This window comes from Eubalaena glacialis, chromosome 7, assembly GCF_028564815.1.
Source record: "Eubalaena glacialis isolate mEubGla1 chromosome 7, mEubGla1.1.hap2.+ XY, whole genome shotgun sequence".
Taxonomy (NCBI): Eukaryota; Metazoa; Chordata; class Mammalia; order Artiodactyla; family Balaenidae; genus Eubalaena; species Eubalaena glacialis.
Window position 1 is genome coordinate 39,247,837 of NC_083722.1, and position 22,117 is coordinate 39,269,953.

General features: G+C 35.9%; 1 protein-coding gene and 1 non-coding gene across 6 annotated transcripts in view; both read left to right on the forward strand.

The window, feature by feature from the left end:
• The window catches only part of FKBP5 (FKBP prolyl isomerase 5), a 100,825-nt gene that overhangs the window by 50,928 nt on the left and 27,780 nt on the right, over nt 1-22,117 (forward strand). For all 5 annotated transcript variants that reach the window (XM_061196331.1, XM_061196333.1, XM_061196329.1 and 2 more), the window contains 3 exons: nt 437-581; nt 13,891-14,033; nt 14,987-15,101. In XM_061196331.1, the coding sequence (XP_061052314.1) occupies nt 437-581; nt 13,891-14,033; nt 14,987-15,101 (403 nt within the window). The remainder of the gene's footprint in view (nt 1-436; nt 582-13,890; nt 14,034-14,986; nt 15,102-22,117) is intronic.
• TRNAK-UUU (transfer RNA lysine (anticodon UUU)) lies at nt 16,324-16,395 on the forward strand. Its single transcript has one exon. It is a non-coding gene; the product is annotated as a tRNA-Lys (tRNA).

Sequence of the window (22,117 nt, forward strand, 5' to 3'; positions counted from 1 at the left end):
TAATGTTTTTAGCAAAGGAGAGAAGTAAAAATCTCACCTTTGAAACTTTGCTTCAGACTTCTTTTTGAATGTTTTTGAAAGTCCACTAATCTTTTTGGTCTAATTCAGTTTGTACATGGACTAACTGTGTTTTGAAAGATTTCAGTGTCAAAAGATGGGGCATTAAACCAATGAAACAAGATCTATTGATTAATTATTTTGAGAGAATAGTGTGATTAACAATACAATTAAATATAGCATTAAAGATTTAGAGTAGTACAGGATAATTTTGCAACAGTGAGGATCATTGAGAGAACTGGGAGGGAAGCCTTTAGAAAGGACAGACAGTTGTTTGCAAATGTGCCTGAGTGATGTGGAAGGGACTGTGTGACCTCTCTATTCTCTGATTAGAAATAAAATGTTTAACCTCATTTTTCTTGACGTTTGTCTTTTCTAGGTTGTCAAAAGAGTGGGGAATAGTGAGGAAACCCCAATGATTGGAGACAAAGTTTATGTCCATTACAAAGGAAAATTGTCAAATGGAAAGAAGTTTGATTCCAGTCATGATCGAAACGAACCGTTTGTCTTTAGTCTTGGCAAAGGTAAGAGGGTATTTTTTTTTTTTTGAGTTGTGTTTTGCTTAGATTTATTGCTATTTATATTATATGGGAGCTAGTGGATCCTATCCTTGCCAAAAGTAAAGATATTTTGGAGCAGTAGTTCTCATGGATCCTATCCTTGCCAAAAATAAACATATTTTGGAGCAGTAGTTCTCAAAGTATGGTCCATGGATCCCTGTGGGGTCCCTGAGATACTTTTAGGGGGTCCATAGTGTCAAAATTATTTTCATAATAATACTAAGATGTTATTTATTTATTTTACTGTGTTGACATTTGCACCGATGGTACCAAGCTGCAATGGTGAATATTTGCTGGAGCCTTAGCACAAATCTAGGCAATGGCACCAAACTATACCATTAGTATGCCCTCACTCACTGTTTAAATAAGAAAAAAAAGAAGGCCAGTTTCACTTAAGAATGTCCTTGATAAGGTGTAAAACATATTAATTTTATTAAATCCTAATCCTTGAGTTTCACATTGTTTTGATATTTTGTGACAGATGGGAAAGTGCACATAAAGCACTTCTGCATCCCCAACTACAGTGGCTATCTCAAGGGAAAGCACTTGTGTACTTGCTTTAGTTTTGAGAGCTGAACTAGCTGCATTTTTTCCATAAAGCACCATTTTTATTTTAAAGGGCAAGCTATGATTATTCAGACTTGATTTTTCCGTATTTGGCAGATATTTTCTCGCAAATGAATGAAGTGAGCCTGTCACTTCAAGGACAACAACTGACAGTATTTGTTGCCATTGAGTTTTCAAGTGAAAATTACAGTTTTGGAAAATTTGTATCTGCTACTCAGAGCTTGACAGCTTCCCAAAATTTAAAAGACTTCTGTTGAAATCAATGAGTATTAATGAATGGGATTTTTAAAATATCATGAAATGAAATGTGTTAACATTTGGAAGATTGTGTGACGCAGTGAACAATATTTTCCCAATGACCAATGCAAGACGTTATGCATTGAGTAAAATTATGCATGAGTAAAAGGTCCATTTGATGTGTAAGCTAGACCAATGGATTTTAACGTAACATAATATGAAAAGTTCATTGATAACGGTTTCAGATCCACATTGCGACTAACCTTTATGAAACTACCACTTGTCCAGTTTTGATGTAGTATCAGATTACATTCATAATTATCTGAAAAGGCTATTTAAAAACTCCTATCTTTTCTAATTATCTATATGTGCGGGTTTGGATTTTTTCCATATACTTCAGCCAAAAATTGCAACAGATGAATCCAAAAGTAGGTATGAGAATCTGGTTGTCTTTTATTAAGTCAGACACATTTTACATTTGTAAAATTATAAAACAACGTCACTATTCTCACTCATTTTTTTCTTTTGGGAAATATAGTTATTTTCCATAAAAATAATTTATGTTAACATATGAGGTTACTGTTATTTTAAATGAACTGGTAAATAACTATTAAAAATTTTTTTAAATATGGTAAATATCAATAGATACAGCATACAAACAAAAGGACCTTAGGGTCTTCAATTTTTAAGATATAAAGGGTCCTGAGGAAAAAAAGTTGAGAACCACTGTTTTAAAATCTTAAATGTGATTTTTTACTAATTTCTTTACAAATGCTTTTAAATGTCTTCAGTTAATTTAGTATTCTTATTTTTTTTAATCTTGGAAGAAGAATAATAGCCCATACATCAAATTGAACTTTGTGGACCATGTGGCTTGTTGGAAGTTAGTGGCTGAATTACAAAGTCTTTTTATTCTTATCTGCCACAGATATAGCGGACTTCTAGTTTGTTCCCAGATCAAGTGTAGGAGAAAAGGGGCGATCCCCCCCATTCACCACCATGGCTCAGTGTTGAATAATTCCTTTCTTTTTCTGACTCTACACCTTAGTTGAGTTGCTAGCTAAGCAAGGATGTAGGAAAGGAAACAGCAAGTAGCTAAGGAGTTAAACTCTTTCTGCCTCTCTGCCTTCCCTGGTACCCACAGGCATTTGTATGTCATGGTGACTTGTGCTTCCTGTACAGCTGTACTCTCTCCAAGCTCTAGTGCTGGCTGTGCCACTGCTCCCTTCTCCTTTGGGTCCTCAGTGAGTTAATGGCTCATGTGAGATTAATCTTGTGTTCAATAAGATAGCAATCAAAATCGAATACAGATTTTTTTTTTCTTAACATAGCAGAATAAGGATAATGGTTAACTTAAACTTTTTTTCATTTTTGTTGATGTAAGGATGTGAATTTCCAGGGCCACCAGCATGGCTGTGGCATCATTATTTAATTTAGATGACCTCAGAGCAAATGGCCTCATCAGACCTCTTTGTTCCCACTGCCCCCCCGCCTTTGAATTTCTGTCTTGAAAAAGTTGGTAGGTTTAAGATAATAGGTCTCCTCTCAGCAGTTATCTTTGCAAGTAGACTTAAGAATTGCTTCTCTACCCAGATTTTCTCAGTAAAACATGCAATGGTGAATGAGTCTTTCATCTTTCCTAGAATTTTGAGCAGAGAGAAAAGAGGCAACTTCCAGTTGACTTGGTACCTATGGCACACCTATCTAGAGATAGTGTTGTCTCATGGGGAGAGCATCCAGCTGGATGTTGGGAAGCCAGGGTTCCTGTCTTTGCTCTTTCCTGTGGTATGTTAACATGAGTAAGCCACCTAACCTTCCCTGCTCTTACAAAAAGGAAGCGTCTGTAGAAGAGCTTTGAGATTAATCCTGAGTCTAAGATTCCTTTCTTGTATATTCTGCAAAGAGTACAGGAACAAAAACTGCAAAGGACTAAACCCAACACAATTACAGAACCTTTAGAGGCCCCCTTAAGATGATAATTAGAAATATGAGACTAGAGCAGTATCCCTCTGGTAAAACTTCTATAACATAATGTGTTATAGTTGCCTATAAAACAAACATTGGTTAGGCAGTTTATAGTTTTATACCTATATGTTATGGCAATAGCTACTTCATAACATAATGAAGAAAAATAATATAAATAACTGTAGCACAAATATTGTACATTGAACTCTCTTGATCCCTTATATTGTACCTCTCCCAAGGGAATAAATAGAAATATTTCAGTGGAAAGTCACACTGATTTTGGGGTTCTATTGTGACTTCAGTATTTAAAATAGAATCATAAGAACTTACCTATAAAAATTGCATTAAAAATACACATACCATATGTATAAATTTGAGGTATACCTACACATTGTTTGTATGTGTGTCTGTTGCTCTTTTTGTACCATCTTTGAAACTCTGTGCCTCACTTCCCTCATATATAAAGTGATGATAATAATAGTATATACAATTATATGTTGAGGATTAAATAAGATATTACACACCGTTGCTTAGCACTCAGCCTAATACATAGTAAGCACTCAAATCTTTTGTTAACTGTTGTTGTTACAGTACTGGGATTATTGGCTGGCTTTACAATGGAGTGGCAAGAGCTGTGTTACAGCAGTTTGGGTCCTCACTCCTATTTACTATGCCTGCATACAGACCTTTTGAATGCTTAACCATCTTTTTTAGCCCCAGAAAGTCTGGAAAAACAACAACTGGATCAATCTAAGACAATTGGTTATCACCACTACAGAATATGTTACAGAAATTAGAATGATGATGGTTTCCCTCACTGGATTTTCTTAACTAAATCTTTGTTACATGTTCTGAATTCCTAGAACTGTGTCCATAACCCATCTTAAAAGAAGTTGAAATAAGAATGACAGGATTTTCAAGTATACTTCCACAACAGGGGTTCTGTTCTTTCCCCTTCCCTGCCTGCAGCAAATATGTTATCACTAAAATTGGGAAGGGATGGGTTTGGGGGCTGAAAGAATTGTATCTACCTCTGTTCTTATAAGTAAATCCAAGGACACTAAAGCTGCACCCCTTCCCCATTTACCCCTATAAAGGTCTGGTGATTTCTGATAAAAGGCTACTTCAGTGAAGTGGTTTTTCGTGTTCTTCGTATATGACTAACATGGTTGGGAACTATGAAGATAAAAATCCTCTCTCTTATATTCTTCCCCCAGATTTGAGAAGTAAGAGAAACAAACCAGTCATTTTGGATTTTTCACATACCTATACTTCTCTCTTACTATTGAGATTAAACCATAATGAAGTAAATATCAGTGATCTGCCTTTAACGTTAATCTAACCTTATTAGATGCATGATGACCCATGATTATTGGTTAAAACATCTTTTAATTTAGCAGTCATTAGCATATTTTACTCCAATATGCTAAGGGAGAAAGTATGTTGAAAGACTAATGGCTAATGCTTTTTAAGTACTTACAGTGCCAGGCAAAGGGCTTACATGCATTATCTCATTTAATCCTCACACCAATCCTATTATTACTTTATAGATTTTTTGTACAATTTATTTAGTATAGTTTAGGTGACAGTCATATTAACATCTGTGTATAAGACTGAGTTTTTTATTGAGGTACTATTTACATATAATAAAACTTAACCCTTTTAAAGGGTGTATAGCTTGATGAATTTGGGTAACAGTTGTGTAACCACCACCACAGTCAAAATATAGAACAATTTCCTCACCCTAAAAAGTTTTCTTATGGACGCTGGGCCATGGAATCACTAATCTGGCTTCTGTTACTATAGTTTTGCCTTTTCCAAAAATTCATATAAATGGAATCATATGTCATCTTTGGCATTTGACTTCTTTCACTTAGCATAACGATTTTGAGATTCATGCATGTTGAATTGCCAAGCAGTACTTTACAAGTATGGAAACACCACAATTTGTTCATCCATTCAAAAAATCGGACATTGGGGTTGTTTCCAATTTGGGGCTATTATGAATAATGTAATGAACATTCATATACCTGTCTTTGTGTGGCTATGTTGGGTAAATTTATTTTGGGGTAAATACCTGGGAGTGGACTTGTTGATCATATGGTAAAACATATGTTTAACTTTGTAAGTTACTACCATACTGTTTTTTCAAAGTGGCTGTACCATTTTGCATTCTCACCAGCAGTGTTTGAGAGTTTGTTTTTCACATGCTTGTCAACCATTAGTACTATCAGTCTTTTTAACTTTAGCCATTTTAATGGGTGTGAAATGGTATCTCATTTTGGTTTTCAGTTGCATTTCCCTGGTAACTGGTCACATTGAGGGTATCTTTTCTTGTGCTTAGTGGACATTTGTATGTTTTCTTTTGTGAAGTATCTGTTCAAATCTTCTGCCCATTAAAAAAAAAAAAACAATCTTTTTATTGAGTTGTACTCAACAAGACAAGCACTTAATCAGATGTGTATTTTGCAAGTATGTTCTCCCAGTCTCTAGCTTGCCTTTTCATTTTCTTAATTGATCTTTCAAAGAACAAAAGTTTTTAATTTTGATGAAGTCCACTTTACCAATTTTTAAAAAATGTTTTAGGTACCTACTATAACCATTTTAGTTTTGGTTTGCTTTGGTTTTTTTGTTTACATATGAGGAAACTAAGGTACAGAGAGAGATTAAGTAATTAGCCCAAAGTTATACGGTAAGTGGCAGAGCCAGGATTCAAAGCCAGGCAGTGTCTTTCAAGTTATGTTAGATATTAAGGTTTAAAACTAGCCTAAACACTAGGTATAGAAACAAAGTAGGTCCTGGTCCAGCAGGATTTACTGAGTGCCTGCTGTACACCAGACATTTTTCTTACAGGAATGATGTAGTTAATGAGGTTTATCAAAAGCAAAATTATTGCTATTACATGCTTGGTATTGTGGGCCTAATTCCTATTTTTAAAGTTTTATTTTTATTTGAAATGTATTTTTTTTCACATATTTTAGGCCTTGACAACGTTTTACAAGTAGTAAAATACACTTACTAGTAATGGGTAACCATGCAGCCAGCTTCTTGTGGGTTGTGGTTTAACCATGTGTTCCCTTTAAATTGCTATTGATACTCTTGCTCCCCCATAAATATATTCTTAACATCTGTTAACTTTTTTTTTTTTAACCTGCAGTTTAGGAGCACTCAGGATTCGGAAAGAAGGCTTTTAGGCCAAAATATTTAATTTTCCTAACCCTCCCCAAAAATGTGAGCCAGAAAGACAGCAAACTTTCAGAAAGTACTTTCTTTGGCTTTACCTGGTACTTTCTAATAGAGGAAGAATGCTTCCAGTTTCATCACTGAATGGATATTAAGGAGAAGCTAATTTAGGCAGGGGTGAGAGCAGACTGGGGCAGCTAACACATTTCTAACTCCATTTAAATTAGATACTGCAGCATGGACCGTGTTCCTTTATTGAGTATAATATTGTGGTGTTAAGTTCTTTGGGAAATAAAAAATAATCAAGACATGACTCCTGCCTTCAGGTATCTAGCAGTTTAGCCTGGCAGAGTTGATCATTAAGGTTGTCCCAGCACAGATTATTTTCTCCCTCTGTTTTTGAAATGACAACCCATGAGGGTGCGGAGAGATCATCTGGTGATCAGTTTTCTTAGTAATTAAATAGAGAAATGGCAAAAATATAATGTAACATAATACATATGAACACTTTAAAAGAATCTTAACATATAAACGAGTTTGTTGAATTCATAATCAGATACTTCTGTTAGGGAATAGGAATGATTATCAGAGCCCTTTTATAAGACATTTAAAAATAAGACTAAATAAAATTTATAAGAGGAAAAAAATACACAGGAAAAACTTTGCTTTATCTAGCATAAAAAGAAGAAAGACAATGTCAATATTATCAATGGTTTCAAATGCAAACATGCATTTAAAGGTTAGATAGTCAATAATTTTATCAAGGATGCCAAGACTGTTTATTGAGGAAAGGACAGTCTTTTCAACAAACAATGCTGGGAAAACTAGATATTCACATGCAAAAGAATAAAGTTAGACCCTTACTTTACATCACATACAAAAATTAACTCGAAATGGATCAAAGATATATAAGACTTAAAACTGTATTTTCTTAGAAGAAAACTTGGAGGGAAAGCTTCTTGACATTAGATTTGGCAATGATTTCTCGGATATGACACCAACAGCAAGGCAGCAAAAGTAAAAAATACATAAATTGGACTACATCAAAATTAAAAACTGTGCATCAAAGGATACAATAATGGAGTGAAAAGGCAGCCTAAAGAATGGGAGGAAATATTTTCAAATCATGTATGTGACAAGGGGTTAATATCCAGAATATATAAAGAACTCCTATAATCCAACAACCAAAAAACCTCAAATATCCTGATTATAAAATGGACAATGGACTTAAATAGACATTTCCCTAAATAAGATATACAAAAGGACTATAAGCATATGAAAAGATGCTCTACATCACTAAATCATTAGGGAAATACAAATCAAAACCACAATGAGAGGGACTTCCCTGGTGGTCCAGTGGTTAAGACTCTGCACTCCCAATGCAGGGGCCACGGGTTTGATCCCTGGTCAGGGAACTAAGATCCTGCATGCCGTGTGGCACAGCCAAAAAAAAAAAAAAAAAAAATTTAACAATATCACCTCACACCATCAGGTACTATTTAAAAAAAAAAAAAAATAGAAATTTGCAAGTGTTAGCAAGTTGTGGAGAAATTGAAACCCCCGTGCACTGTTGGTGGGAATGTAAAATAGCGTAGCCACTATGGAAAACAGTATGGTAGTTCCTCAAACAATTAAAAATAGAGTTAACCTATGATCCAGCAATTCCACTTCTCCGTATATACCAGGGTCCTAATGAGATATGTGTACACCCATATTTGTAGCATTATTCATTATAGCTGAAAGGTGGAAGCTACCCAAATGTTTGTCTGTAGACAAATGGATAAACAAAATGTCTTACATACAATGGTATATTCCTATAAAGGAGTATTATTCACATGGGACAAAACTGATGAACCTCGAGGACATTACACTAAGTGAAATAAGCCAGTCACAAATAGACAAATACTGCGTGATTCCACTTACATCTAGAGAAATCTAGAGTAATCAAATTCATAAAAACAAAGTAGAATAAAATTCTTGCCGGGGCTTGGGACAGGAGGAAAAGAGGAGTAGTTTAATGAGTAGACTTTTAGTGTTGCAAGATGAAAAGTTCTGGACATTGGTTGCACAACAGTGTGAATATACTTAACTGTGCACTTAACAGTTGAAATGGTCATTTTTATGTATTTTACCACAATTTAAAAAATTTTTAATCAGTAAAGAAGAATGTTCTAAAGTGGTCACTATAGTCTTTATTATAAGTGAAAGTATTCAGTGATTAAATTAAAATGTTATATTTTAAAACGTGTATGATTTTTTAATAGACTTTATTTTTTTAGAGCAGTTTTAGGTTCACAGCAAAATTGAGCGGAAGGTACAGAGATTTCCCGTGTACCCCCTGCCCCGCCATGTGCATAGCCTCCCCCTCTTATCAGCACCCCCTCCAGCATGGTGCACTTGTTACAATTGATGAACCTACAGTGAGCCTATAAAATTTGATTTTGATTTTCTTAATCAGAAAAAATTATATAATATTCTGCAGAGAGAAGAAAACAGTACAGTGCATTGCTTTTATACTGGGCTTTGTACACTTTTAACGTTTTCAATTCCCTTATAGTTAGGTATATATAAAAAGCATTTACACTTAAAGATAGATACACTGTATATTTGTGTAAATATATATTCTTATTTCAGATTTTGTTGCTAATGGAATAGGACTACTGAAATGGATAAATTGTGTTTGAGCCGGTAAAATTGAAGTCCAGAACAAGTGGAAGAATAAATTGCGTTTATATATTCTTGGTGTATTATACCTACAGTTAAGACCCTAAAGATCAAAAGATCCCAAAGATCAAGAATCTTAAAAATGTTTATGCTTTGACCCAGTAATTCTACTTCTAGGAATTGAATCTAAGGAAATATGGTAGAAGCTTGCTTAACCAACTCCAGACTAACTGCTGCTCTCCATTCTACTTGTGTATACACTGAGTGATACCGCTGGTTTCCTATTCTTCACTGTGGCCCTGCACTCTGCTTCAGCCAGTTGAGTGAGCCTTGTCAATGCCCTCCACCCACAGACCACTAGGAACACAACTATAGTGAACAAGTTGGGTTTATTACTTGTAGGGAGGTAGACTGCACACCATGGGAAACTGGAGGTGTCTCAGAGTGTTCAAAAGGTCTTTTATAGGATTTGGACTTGTATTAGGTGATTTGGCGAAGAGTTTAAGGAAGAAGGGATTTGCTCTGGATTGGATATTGTTGGGATGCAGGTGATTCTTTGGGTATCTTAGTAAATCTTATCTAGGAGGAGGGCTGACTGGAGTGAGACTAAAGCTGCACCTGTAGAGAAGCAGAAGTCACTCATGTCACCAGGAGAGGGGGATGTTTGGTATTTTGTAGGTTGCACAGGGACCTTGTTTTTTGTCCATGCTCAGACAAAATTTTGAAGTGTTCTTGTTTTGTCTCACTTTTTCATGGTCTCAGAGTGACCTTGTCTGATGTTGATGTTTTGTGAGATTGTTATGTCCAACAGGAGAATAACATGGCTTAGCTGTGTGCCCCAGGCCAGCTTCAGAATCACCAAGGCCTAGCTGTGTTGGGCAGTTTCCAGACATTAGGGTGTGCTTTTTTCTTCCTCAGACTCTTATTAAGAGTCAGTCTAAACTTGTTTATATCCATTGTCCTTTTTGTAATTATATAAGTTCATTAGATAGTATATAAAACTCTGAAATTAGTGTAATAAGAAATGAGACTTATTTCTGTGAAAACTAAGTTGAACATCTTTGGAAAGACTTATTAAAGTGAATTGCTAAAAGCCTTTTTTAAATGGCTATTGAGGGACTTCCCTGGTGGTCCAGTGGCTAAGACTCCAAGCTCCCGATGCAGGTGGCCCGGGTTTGATCCCTGGTCAGGGAACTAGATCTCACATGCCGCAACTAAGAGTTCGCATGCCGCAACTAAAAGATCCTGCGTGCCACAACTAAGACCCAGGGCAGTCAAATAAATAAATAAATATCTTTTAAAAAATGGCAGTTGAATTAGGGGTGGGTAAACGCTAGGTGAAATAAGTAGGCCATTCAGAACACATTTTTACCAGAAGGATTCCACATACTGATTGCTTTTTACAAGTGTCTTCTACTTCTTACTTCACTTTAAAGAAATCCATGTTGTAAGTTGCAAATGATATACCATAAGTGTGATTTATATAGTAAAGATGATATAGAACTCTTATCACTTGTCACACGCAGACAAGGCCTTGGACTTCTATCACAGGATTAGTGAATTAATATATTTTGATAGGTTTTAAGTTTAAAAAAGTTTGAGGTTGTATATGTTCTTTTTTATGATTCCTTACTTAAAGCAACATTTTAAATTAACCTACAACCATAGTCCTAATGTGTCAGGTAAGAGGCTTTCATTATGCAAAAAAAAAAATCATGTGACGATTTAGGTGCAGAGTTGTTCATTGCAACTTAATAAGAGTAAAAAAAAAAAAAAAGCAATTTAAATATTTATTAGTGGGAGTAATGAAATTATGGCATATTTAAAAGATGAAATAGTAAATAGCATATAGTTATTAAAAGTCATGTTTTCAGATATTATCTTTTAACAAGAAAAATGCTCATATAATGTGAAATGCAGAGTAGGCTACAAAACCAAATAAACTATGATCAGAATTTTAAGAATGTATATATAAAAATTTAATATGTAAACAAAGTTATGCATACACAATTGGAAGAAAATGAGCCAAGAAATTGACAGTTTACCCCAGATGCTGAAATTTCAGAGGTTTTTTATTCTCTGTGCTTTTATATACTTTCCAAGTGTTTTATAATGAATATGTATTATTTTGTTTTAAATCAGGGGGAAGTGCTTTTTAAGAAAAGAGGCCCAAGATTGGCAATTTTAGAAATATACCTGTGTTCGTATCAGTCTGGCTCTTTGCTCAGCGTGTTTCCTTCAGTGTCTGAAGCTCAGTGTTTAAGAGAAGCTTTAATGTTCCTGAATGAGAAGAAGAGCCAAAGGCATAGGCATGATTTATTCAGCTTGAGGCTCCTGTGGATTTAATAGCCAGGCTGATGTTTCCAACTTCTAAGGCCTAGCATAGGCATCATCTGTGAAGTAAGCTTTTGCTGACTGTTCCAACCCCACCCCAAGGCAAAAGCCCCTGTTTGTACTGTTATGTTAGTGTTCACCATGCTTAAAAAAATCAGGGCAGGTATCTTTCTGCTCCACTAGCCATACTACATTGCATGTTTCTTGGAAGGAAGAAGGGAACAGCCACCTTTTTATTTTTAGTACCTAGATAGACCTTTGCTCCTCAGTAATTGGCTGAATGCCTTGAACAAATGTACAGTAGTAACCCCATAATATAAAGATTTCCTGAAAGAGGGTGTAACGTATTTGTCTTAAAATATCGGAGTTGAGAGTTAAAAAAAAAAAAAAATTGTTCTAAATGGCCCACGCTGAAACCATTGCAGTCTTTGAAGAGCATCAGTGACAGTAGAGCAGCCTGTCAACAGCAGACTTTACATTTCTTCTGATGATTCTAGACTGTTTCCACATTGGAACCGTGTGTGGGCATATAAATTGATGTAGCCCTTTTGGAAGGGCAGTTGGGCAATATCTATCAAATGGAAAGTGCACATCACCTTTGCACTTCTAGGAATTTACCTTCCAAATATACTTGCACAAAATAGGCAAACATAAGGGACAAAAATCCTTATTAGAGTACTGTTGGCAATGTGTCTCAATAGTAGAGTGACTGGAATATTATGAAGCCACTGAGAATGAAGTAGATCAGTATATATTTACGATGATGATGATAACTATCCTTTATTAAATACATATTATATGCCAGGCACTTGACATATTTTATCTAATAATTCTTGTAACAACTATATGGCAGGTACTATTATTATCTACATTTTACAGACGAGGAAACTTGCACAAGGTCACACAACTAATATGGGGCCGACCTGGTATTCTAATTTAGTCAGTCTGAAGTTAAAGCAGGCTGCACGTCTAACCCCTAAAACGCATATCCTATCTGCTGATGGATAAAGATATGTATATACACATAAATGAATAAATTATAAACATTATATATTTATTTATAACATATTTCTATATAATTAAAATATATATCTATGTAATGAGAAAACAGTTCAGAACTGAATGTATAGTATGCTGTCATTTGTGTTTTAAATTTTTTTAAAAGCGACAGCACACAGTGGATGGATACCAAAAAAACATAACAGTGGCTTCTTTTAAGGAGGGAATGGATGACCTTTTACCTTTCACTTATATCTTTCTCTCATGTGTGTTTTAATAATTGGCATGTATACCTTATATACACTTTTAACTAAAATAAGTGTATCTGATATTTTGAAAAGTTGTAATGCCTAAGACTAAGCTGAAGTCATGAGTCACAAATGCTTTGTCCATATCTACTTACATACCTTAGTATAGGGTTCCCCTTATTCTAATCATCCTTACTCTAATCCTAACATCAGTTCTCAGTTCAAGATAACAGCTCTCTTCAAAATTCACCTTCTCTGGAGTTCATTGCTTATTACCTGATCTCACTTTGAATACTTAAGTCTTTGACATAGCACCTCAAATTTGTATATTATCCCTTGAAATTTTGTACATTTTCTATTGTTTCCCAAAGGATTTGGGACTACTTATTGTAAGATACAATTACAATTATATAGGTTACTATAGTTCTACAGCTGAGCAGTAAGCTTTGTTTCCTGAAAGTAGGCAAAAAAAAAAATTCTGAGTTCTGCACTTCTTGTGATTTGGCAAAAAAGGACACATATTCTGGGTTTTTTTTAGAAAAGCAAAACCCACTTTTTTTCTTACTCTAAATTTTGAGAAGAAATCTGTTTCATGGGCCTTTTTATACAATTTATACTTTTCCGGTTTCTTGTTTGTTGTTTTTGTCTGCCCAACTAAATTATAAGCTTTCTTAGGACAAATTCCATTTTCTATACTATTTTTGTTCCATTTCTGCGTAGAAAACACGCACTTATTCTTATGGTTGAAATTATAAATTAAGCAACAACTGCAGCCCAGCCACATTTCAAAGATGATGTTACTGCCACTTTCCAAAGACCTAGTCTTTGAGCAGTTTAGAAACTGATATTACTTTCATCCTTCTCAGCAGAGAATCTTCTATAATAGCCCTCAAAAAAAAAAATCATAATTTATTTCTTAGTGTATAGGTCTTACTGAGGTTTTTTTTAGCCCCCACTTCCTAGCTGAATAGTATGTAGCATAAGGAATTGGAAATTTGTTTGAACTTCTGTTTCGTGACAGTTAAGTCTTTTAAAATATGGCCTATAGCTTTCAACCACTTTTTCCTTTCTCTTAGGCCAAGTTATCAAGGCATGGGACATTGGGGTGGCTACCATGAAGAAAGGAGAGATCTGTCATTTACTGTGCAAACCAGAATATGCATATGGCTCGGCTGGCAGTCTCCCCAAAATTCCCTCGAATGCAACTCTCTTTTTTGAGGCAAGTATGTGTGTGATGTTGCCTTGTTAGCATCTGCTCTACTATAGTGCTGGCTCCAAAGCAACAGGCAGTGGAACAAGGAGCTGAGCTTGCTATTGAGAATCAGATCCAACTTATTTATTTTGGAGCTTGGCTTCTTGAATTGTTTCCCACAAACCCAAGGGATGTGTGCCAGTGCTTTCTTAGAAACGTGTCTCTGGCAGAAAATGGTCATATCCAAATAAACAAAAGACAACAGGCTTAGAAATAAAGGTTCTGGTCAGTGGTGTGAGTTATGACATACTCAAACCTGATCAGAAGACAGGATGGAAATGTGGGAGATACATGTTGAAATATACCTAAAGCTATAAAGCAAGTTGTAAAGCTATTTTCGTATTACAGAGGTTTATAAATGTCACAGATCTCACTTCCTCATTAGAAGCAGTAGATGGTGATAAAATGTTATTCATCTTGTGTTGAATTATACATATTTGGCCATACCTAATTAAAAAATTAAGGAGGGGAAATGCCTGAAACATTGTAACTAGGTAAAATATACCTTTAGTTGGTTGTAGGCCTGATTCATAAGATTTAGTCTTAATTTTAAGAAGGGCATTCCATGAATCTGGGGTGAAAAAGTGGTGGCCTCTAGGGTCAGACAAAATAGTCTGGGCCAGCACTGTGTCACTCTGGCTTTTTGCCCACAAGGCAGTTTTCCTAGTATTTCCTGTCTGTCTTTGCACTGCAGCCCCACAGGATGTAGTCCTAGACATTATCATTACATGAAGTTTCTTTCCAGGTATTGAAAAGTGCAGTGTTCTTTTTTCCCTACTTTTCCAATAACTAAGAAGCACAGATAAATATAAAACAGAGATTTATTTTGTAAAATGAAAAGAGAGTGGTTGCCCTTGCCTTTAAGTATGTTAAATTGCTTTTTTGGTCCGTTCTCAGTCAGATCCCTTTTTCCTTTCTAGATTGAGCTTCTTGATTTCAAAGGAGAGGATTTATTTGAAGATGGAGGTATTATCCGAAGAATCAAACGGAAAGGAGAAGGGTATTCAAACCCAAACGAAGGAGCGACAGTAGAAAGTAAGTACTGCTGCGACAGGGAACTGGTCCTTAAAAGTTGGGTTCCAATTATGTGGATGAAATGGAGATTTTGTTTTTAAAAATCTGTTTATAAAAATAAATATACTGAAAATATATCTCTTAATAGTTTTAAATTCAACATTTATTTAAAAGTGACTTCATTTAGTAAATATTCATTCAACCTGTGTGTGCCAAGAACTGTACCAGCCTCTTCAAACTCAAAACAATGAGTAAAAGGTAAGCCCATCCATCAAGGAATTCTTAGTCTGTGGACTCCTTGGTGTGCCAACAGCTATATTAGTTGCCTTATATATTATTCATTTATTTCTCACAATAACCTTTTGAGCTATGATTAATTATCCCTAGGTGAGAAAAGTGAGTTCAGAGAAGTTATGTAAATTACCCAAGGTTACAGAGTTACTAAATAGAGTAGTAGATTGTAATGCCCCTCAGTGCTATCAAACCCATTTCACTGGCTGTCATCAAGATAAAAAACAGTTCATCATTTTAGTTAGATCAAAACAGGAGAATAGTTTATTCTGTTCTGTGTCAGGAGACCTGGGTTCAAGCTCTGCTTTGTCATTTATTGAGTGACCTGAAGCTATTCCATTTTCTTCATTTGCTAATAAGTTGGGTATAAGGACAGGACTGAGGACTGGGTTAACTGAGCACCCTTCCACCCTCCCAGAGGGAGGTGTACACACATTGTGTGTACCACTGTGTACACTACTTGTCACTTTATACTCTAATCAGCATCTGCCCATTTCCCTAGTATATAGTGAGTGCTGGAGGACCAGAATCTTTCTTCATCTTTTTGTTTCCAGCATCACCTACAGAGCCTTACACACATTTGTTGTTCAGTAAATGCTTTCTGCATGGATAAATGTTTGCAAGGTGGCATTTACTGAGTTGAAGTACTTCAAAAAAGACAGTAGTGAGAAAACATAAAGAAATACTTCCATTAAAAACAATCAAGGGAGGGCTTCCCTGGTGGCGCAGTGGTTGGGGGTCCGCCTGCCAATGCAGGGGACGCGGGTTCAATCCCTGGTCCGGGAGAGCAACTGGGCCCATGTGCCACGGCGAGGAGTGGCCCCCGCTTGCCACAGCTGGAGGGGACCCGTGTGCAGCAGCGGGGATCCGATGCAGCCAAAGATGAATAAATAGAACAAATAAATTTTTAAAAAAATTTTTTTAAGTTATAAAAAAAAAAAATCAAGGAAATTCCCTGGTGGTCCAATGGTTAGGACTTGGCACTTTTACTGCCATGGCCCGGGTTCAGTCCCTGGTTGGGGAACTAAGATTTTGTAAGCCGCGTGGCACAGCCAAAAAAACTTTTTAAATTTTAAAAAGAAAGAAAGAAAGACTTTCCTTAAAAAAATCAAATCACTGGGCTTCCCTGGTGACGCAATGGTTAAGAATCTGCCTGCCAATGCAGGGGACACGGGTTCCAACCCTGGTTCAGGAAGTTCCCACATGCCGCGGAGCAACTAAGCCAGTGTGCCACAACTACTGAGCCTGCGCTCTAGAGCCCATGAGCCACAACTACTGAAGCCCGCGTACCTAGAGCCCATGCTCCGCAACAAGAGAAGCCCCTGCAATGAGAAGCCTGTGTACCGCAATGAAGAGTAGCCCCCGCTCGCCACAACTAGAGAAAGCCTGCGTGCAGCAACAAAGACCCAACACAGCCAAAAATAAAAATAAATAAGAAGAATTTTAAAAAAATCAAATCACTAAATAAGGATGGCAGCGTGAACTGTTGATATTATCAATATAAAAGGCCTAAAGAGTTCATTTTTAAAATGCAAACTAGAATAGTTGATTTTCTCATCTTTAATGTTGCGTATTGAACCACAACATTATTTTACATTCTACTTTGAACGCATGTTTCATTTCCACGAGTCTGGCAAATTAGTTCAAATTTAGTTTTTTTTTAAATTGGAAACAGTTATAAATAGTATTACTGTTCTATTGTAGTTAAAGTGATAGTTATCACTCTTGATAAGTTTTAGAATAAATGAAGAAGAGCTCAGGTGTATAGTGTTGGAGAAATACCTGGACCAGGAGCCGGAAGATAGGGTTCAGGCTTTGGCCCACTCTAACTAGACGTTGCCTCTCTGGCATTAGCTTCTTTCCTGTCCAGTGACGCAGGGGTAGACGCCTTAATTTCTAAGGTCCTACTAGCCCGAAAAATTCCTGATAGAATTCTAAATGTTTATGAAAGTTATAGGAATGATAGAAAATTCTCCTCAATATATTAACAAGCACTTAAAAATCTTGTCTATAACATGTATTTTAAATTTTTATTATGAAAATTTTCAAACATATACAGAAGTAGAGGGTTTTTTCCCCCCTGTGATACAGTGACTCCCCAGATTTAACAATTTATATATTTTAAAATTGGAGGTTTTTGTCAACTAAATTAAAAGGAAAAACTTCCCAGTTATAGGCAATACCACAAAACTACCACTGTAGAGTTACCTTTGGAGCAGGCTAAATTAAATCAAATCTTGCTTTTGGTAATATTTTCAATTGGAGTCATTCTTTTAACTTTTCATTTTGAAATAATTTTTGACTTATGGAAAAGTTGCAGAACTAGTACAGAGAATTTCCTTATATGCTTCACCCAGCTTCCCCTAATGTTGACATCTTACTTAACCACAGTACTTTTATCAAAATCAGGAAATTAACATTGATTCAGTGCTATTAACTATTCTACAAATCTTATTTGAATTTCACCAGTTGCCACGCTGATGTCCTTTTTCAAGTCCACCATCAAATTCAGGATCCAACATTGTAATTTAGTTGTCATGTCTCCTTGTCTCCTCCAATCTGTGACAGTTGATCAGTCTTTGTGTTTTTCATGACTTTAACACTTTTGAAGTTAAAGTTAAATAATTGAAGGCCAATTATTGTAGAATATCCCTCCATTTGGGTTGGTTTGATGTTTTCCCCTGATTAGATTGAGGCTATGCATATTTGGAAAAATACATAAGTGTTGTGCCCATCTCAGTTCATCATTATCAGGAAGTACATGACATTGATGTCTCATTACTGTTGATGTTAACTTGGGCCACTTGGTTAAGGTGGGGTCTGCCATGTTTCTCCACTGTAAAGTTACTATTTCTCTCTCTAATTACTAAGTATCTTATTAGGAAGGAAATACTTGGAAACTCTGCAGATAACCTCTTTTACATCACACCTTCACACTAATTTTAGCATCCATGAATGATTTTTGTATGCAACAGTTATTACTGTGGTATTTGCCTAATGGTGATTTTTCTATGTCCACTGTTTCTTCTACATTTAATTAGAATTCTACTGTAAGGAAGAGCTGCCTCTTCTCCCCTGTTTATTCAGTTGTTTATTTATATCAGTATTGACCCATGGATATCATTTTATTCTGTAGGTTATTATTCATTACTATTCTTATTTATTTTGTTGCTCAGATTGTCCCAGATTTGGCCATTGGAAACTCCTTCAACTTGGCTCTTTGGTCCTTTCAACATTGTTTCTTGAGCACTTTCTTACTTATGACACCACTAGATGCTTAGGGCTTATTTGGTAATTTTCCTGCCCCCGGTCTGGAATCCGCCATTCCTCCAAGGAGCTGATTCCTTTTACTGGAGAATGGTATTTAGAAATGAAGATCTGGGTGCTAGGTGTACTCATGCTATGGAATGTTATTGCTTCTAGAACCTCTTAACAGAGCTAGAAAATACATATATCTCGACATGCATATATACACATCTATGTGTACTTCTGTATTAGTCTGTATATATATATTAAAAACTATGAGTACATACTGACACTTTCAATTTCAGCCCACCACAGATTTGTTTTAGCCTCCTCTCTTTGCTTCTTTGAAATTGCTTTCTCCAACAGTGAGAAACCTGGCTCTCATTATCCACAGTATATTTATTTATTTGCTCAATCATGGTATATACAGAAAGTAGTTTCAGAATTGCTAACCCATACCCCTGTGAAAAACAAATTTCCTGGGACTTCCCTGGTGGTCCAGTGGGTAAGACTCCATGCTCCCAGTGCAGGGGGCCTGGGTTCGACCCCTGGTCGGGGAACTAGATCCTGCACGCATGCTGCAACTAAGAGTCTGCATGCTGCAACAAAGATCCTGCATGCCGCAACTAAGACCCAGCACAGCCTAAATAAATAAATATTTAAAAAAAACTTTTTTCCTAAGTAGGAAATATCTGAGTGTACTTCCTTTTGTCATTAGCCTATAGCATGCATTGAAAATACTGTTTTCCAATTTAGGTTAGTTCTTTCATCCTCATTCCCTTCAGTATGGTTACGTTATTCATTTGTAATACAGTTAAGTTCATTTGTTATGTTTACCTTCCATTGGGGTTCCCCCCACACTCTGGTAGGTTTTAATTATTTATTTGTTTTTTTGGGTGTATGAAACATTACCATGATTCTAGATGATACAAAAAGATATACTCAGAAGTGTTATTCCCCCCTCATCCCTACTAACCTGTTCCCATTTCCTCATTATTTCCACTCTGTTCCTTCCTACCTCCTATAGGTAACCAATCTCATTAGTTCCTGGTTTATTATTGTATTTTTTTGCAGATATGAGCAGATACTTGTATTTTTTATGTCCCCTTTTTGCATGAAGGATAATATACTATGAATAGAATTTTTAATGTATGTGAATAATCCTTTATATAATTTTATTTTTTCTGTTTCTAAATGTATTAAGAAAGGGCAATGACTAATTTTTTTGTCTCTCATCTTGTTAGACTGTACTTTCCTGGGAAATTTTAGAGTAAATGGTTTATTCTTACTTTTTCTCCCAAAAGCCCTCTTTGGTTTTCTGGAACAAATCAATTTTATAAAAATTTATTGTATTGTCACTTATCAAGGTTAAGGTGTCCTGCTTTCCCTCTCTGAAACCAGTTAGCTGTGTGTGGGAGGAGGACAGAAGGTTGACTCAAAAGTGGTCTCTGTCAGAAGCCAAGATCACCTTGTTCCTTTTGAAGTCTATTCAGTCTTCACTTTACTGGTTTGCCTTTTTTTTGTACCATCACCCATATATTATTAGATTCAAAACCAAGTAGAAATCCTAGAACTAAAGCCAGTTCCACAGTGAAAGAAAAACTATAGACAGTGATCATCCATTATGATATGTCATTATAGATACACAAGAGTGACCGAGTTTCTGTCATTTCTGTGTAAAGGTACAGTGAATAGCAGGGGGATGGGGCACACAGGCTTTGGAAGTGATAGATGTGAATTTCGAATCTTGGAATCACTACTTGATATTTTTATGACTTTAGACAAGTTACTTAATCACCTTGAGCATACAGCTTTCTCATCTGTAAAATGGGAATAATAATCTTTTACCCCCACAGATTGTTGTGACAGTTAAGGGAAGAAAGATGCCTAATACATGGTAGACACTTAGTTTCTTTTTTCTATAAATAAATACATTTATTTCTCTAAATAAATTTATTTCTCTAAATAAATGTTTATATCATTTATTTTGCTTCCTTTAAATAGATTTAAGGAAATAAACTTCTCTTTCTCTTATATTCTACAGCCAGTCCATCAGCAAATTATTTTGTCTCTACCAGGGTTGACCTAGAACCCATGATCAGTTTGTCTTCAGTAACAGTCTTAAAAATAATTATATATCTTCTTAGTAATGTTACCTAAATCATATTTCTCCAGGATTTTTGCTGGTTTGTTTTCTGAAGAACAAAGTTATGGACTGAATCAAAAGGCTTTTATTGAATTGTGATCTTTTGCTTCCTTTTAATAATTTCTTTGGGGAACAGAGAATTTACATTAGTTTGACAGAATTTATTCTTTCTCAAAGAAATTGTGATTTTTACTCCATCAGGATCCTAATGCTTGCAAATCAATTTTTAGATTCTGTTCCAGTGTGCTTTATGTCAATTAAGATGACCATCTTGTAATTTTTATTCAATGTTGTCCTTTTTCCATTAAAAAAAGTCACTGTGTTCTAAGGTACTCTAATTGACATTATCATGATGACTGATACTTTAGTCATCATACTTTAGCTTCATTGCCTGTAGTGGCTACATTGTTACTTTTAAGCTTTGCTTTCTTAGAAAAGCCAATCTGACATAAGGCTCTGAATAGCTACCAGCTCCTCTTCCCCCAGTTCCCATCTCTCACATCTTCTGAGTTAACTTCCGTGCTTGGAGTAGGCACATCAAAATGCTAGCTGTGTGTGACTCTCTTGCCTCACAGTGCTTTCAGCCACATCTGAATGCAAAGAATGCAGACAATCGGGAGTATTTTCAAATGTGAAAATTTCAACAGAGTGATCTGCAGGGATTCAAGTTGTTGGAGTACCCTTCCCTGTCACCTCCTTTCCCTCTGCAAATCCCACTGAAATGAGAGATGGGGAGGGGAGGGGTGGAGAATGATTTCAAAAAAAGAGGAAGAAATCCGTATTGGTGGTGGAAAATAGGAAGACTACAAGAAGTGGATCAGAAATTATGGAGAATTTCTGGAATACGTAAAGTAGATAAAATTGGACTGATGGAAACTAGACTCAGGAAACCCAACCCACAACAGGTGTAGAGAAGACCTCTGCAGAGGTACATACTGTTCTTCTCAACAAGCTTGGGCAGAACTCCAAGCTTAGTCAGCTGGTGCAAGGGAGCCAAGGCAGGCTATGGGGTAATCATCAGGGTTGTTATAAAACAATATGGAACAGCTGGGCTAGTAAGCCTGTCGTGTAGTGGTTCTCAACTTTGGCTGAATTTAGAATTACTTGGGGAGCTTTTAAAATTCTGATGCCCAGGTCTCAGCCCAGACCAGTTAAATAAGAATAGCAAATCTCAAAGGATGGAACTCCAGGCACAAGTATTTAAAAAACAAAAAACTCCCCAGGTGATTCTAGTTTGCAGCCAAGGATTGAGAATTACTACTCTAGGGCCTGGCTGTGACTTTTGCTCCCAAGCTAAAGCCAATAAGGCCAAATTTGTAAAGTAAAGTAGGGATCTGCCTCAGAAGGCTCCATG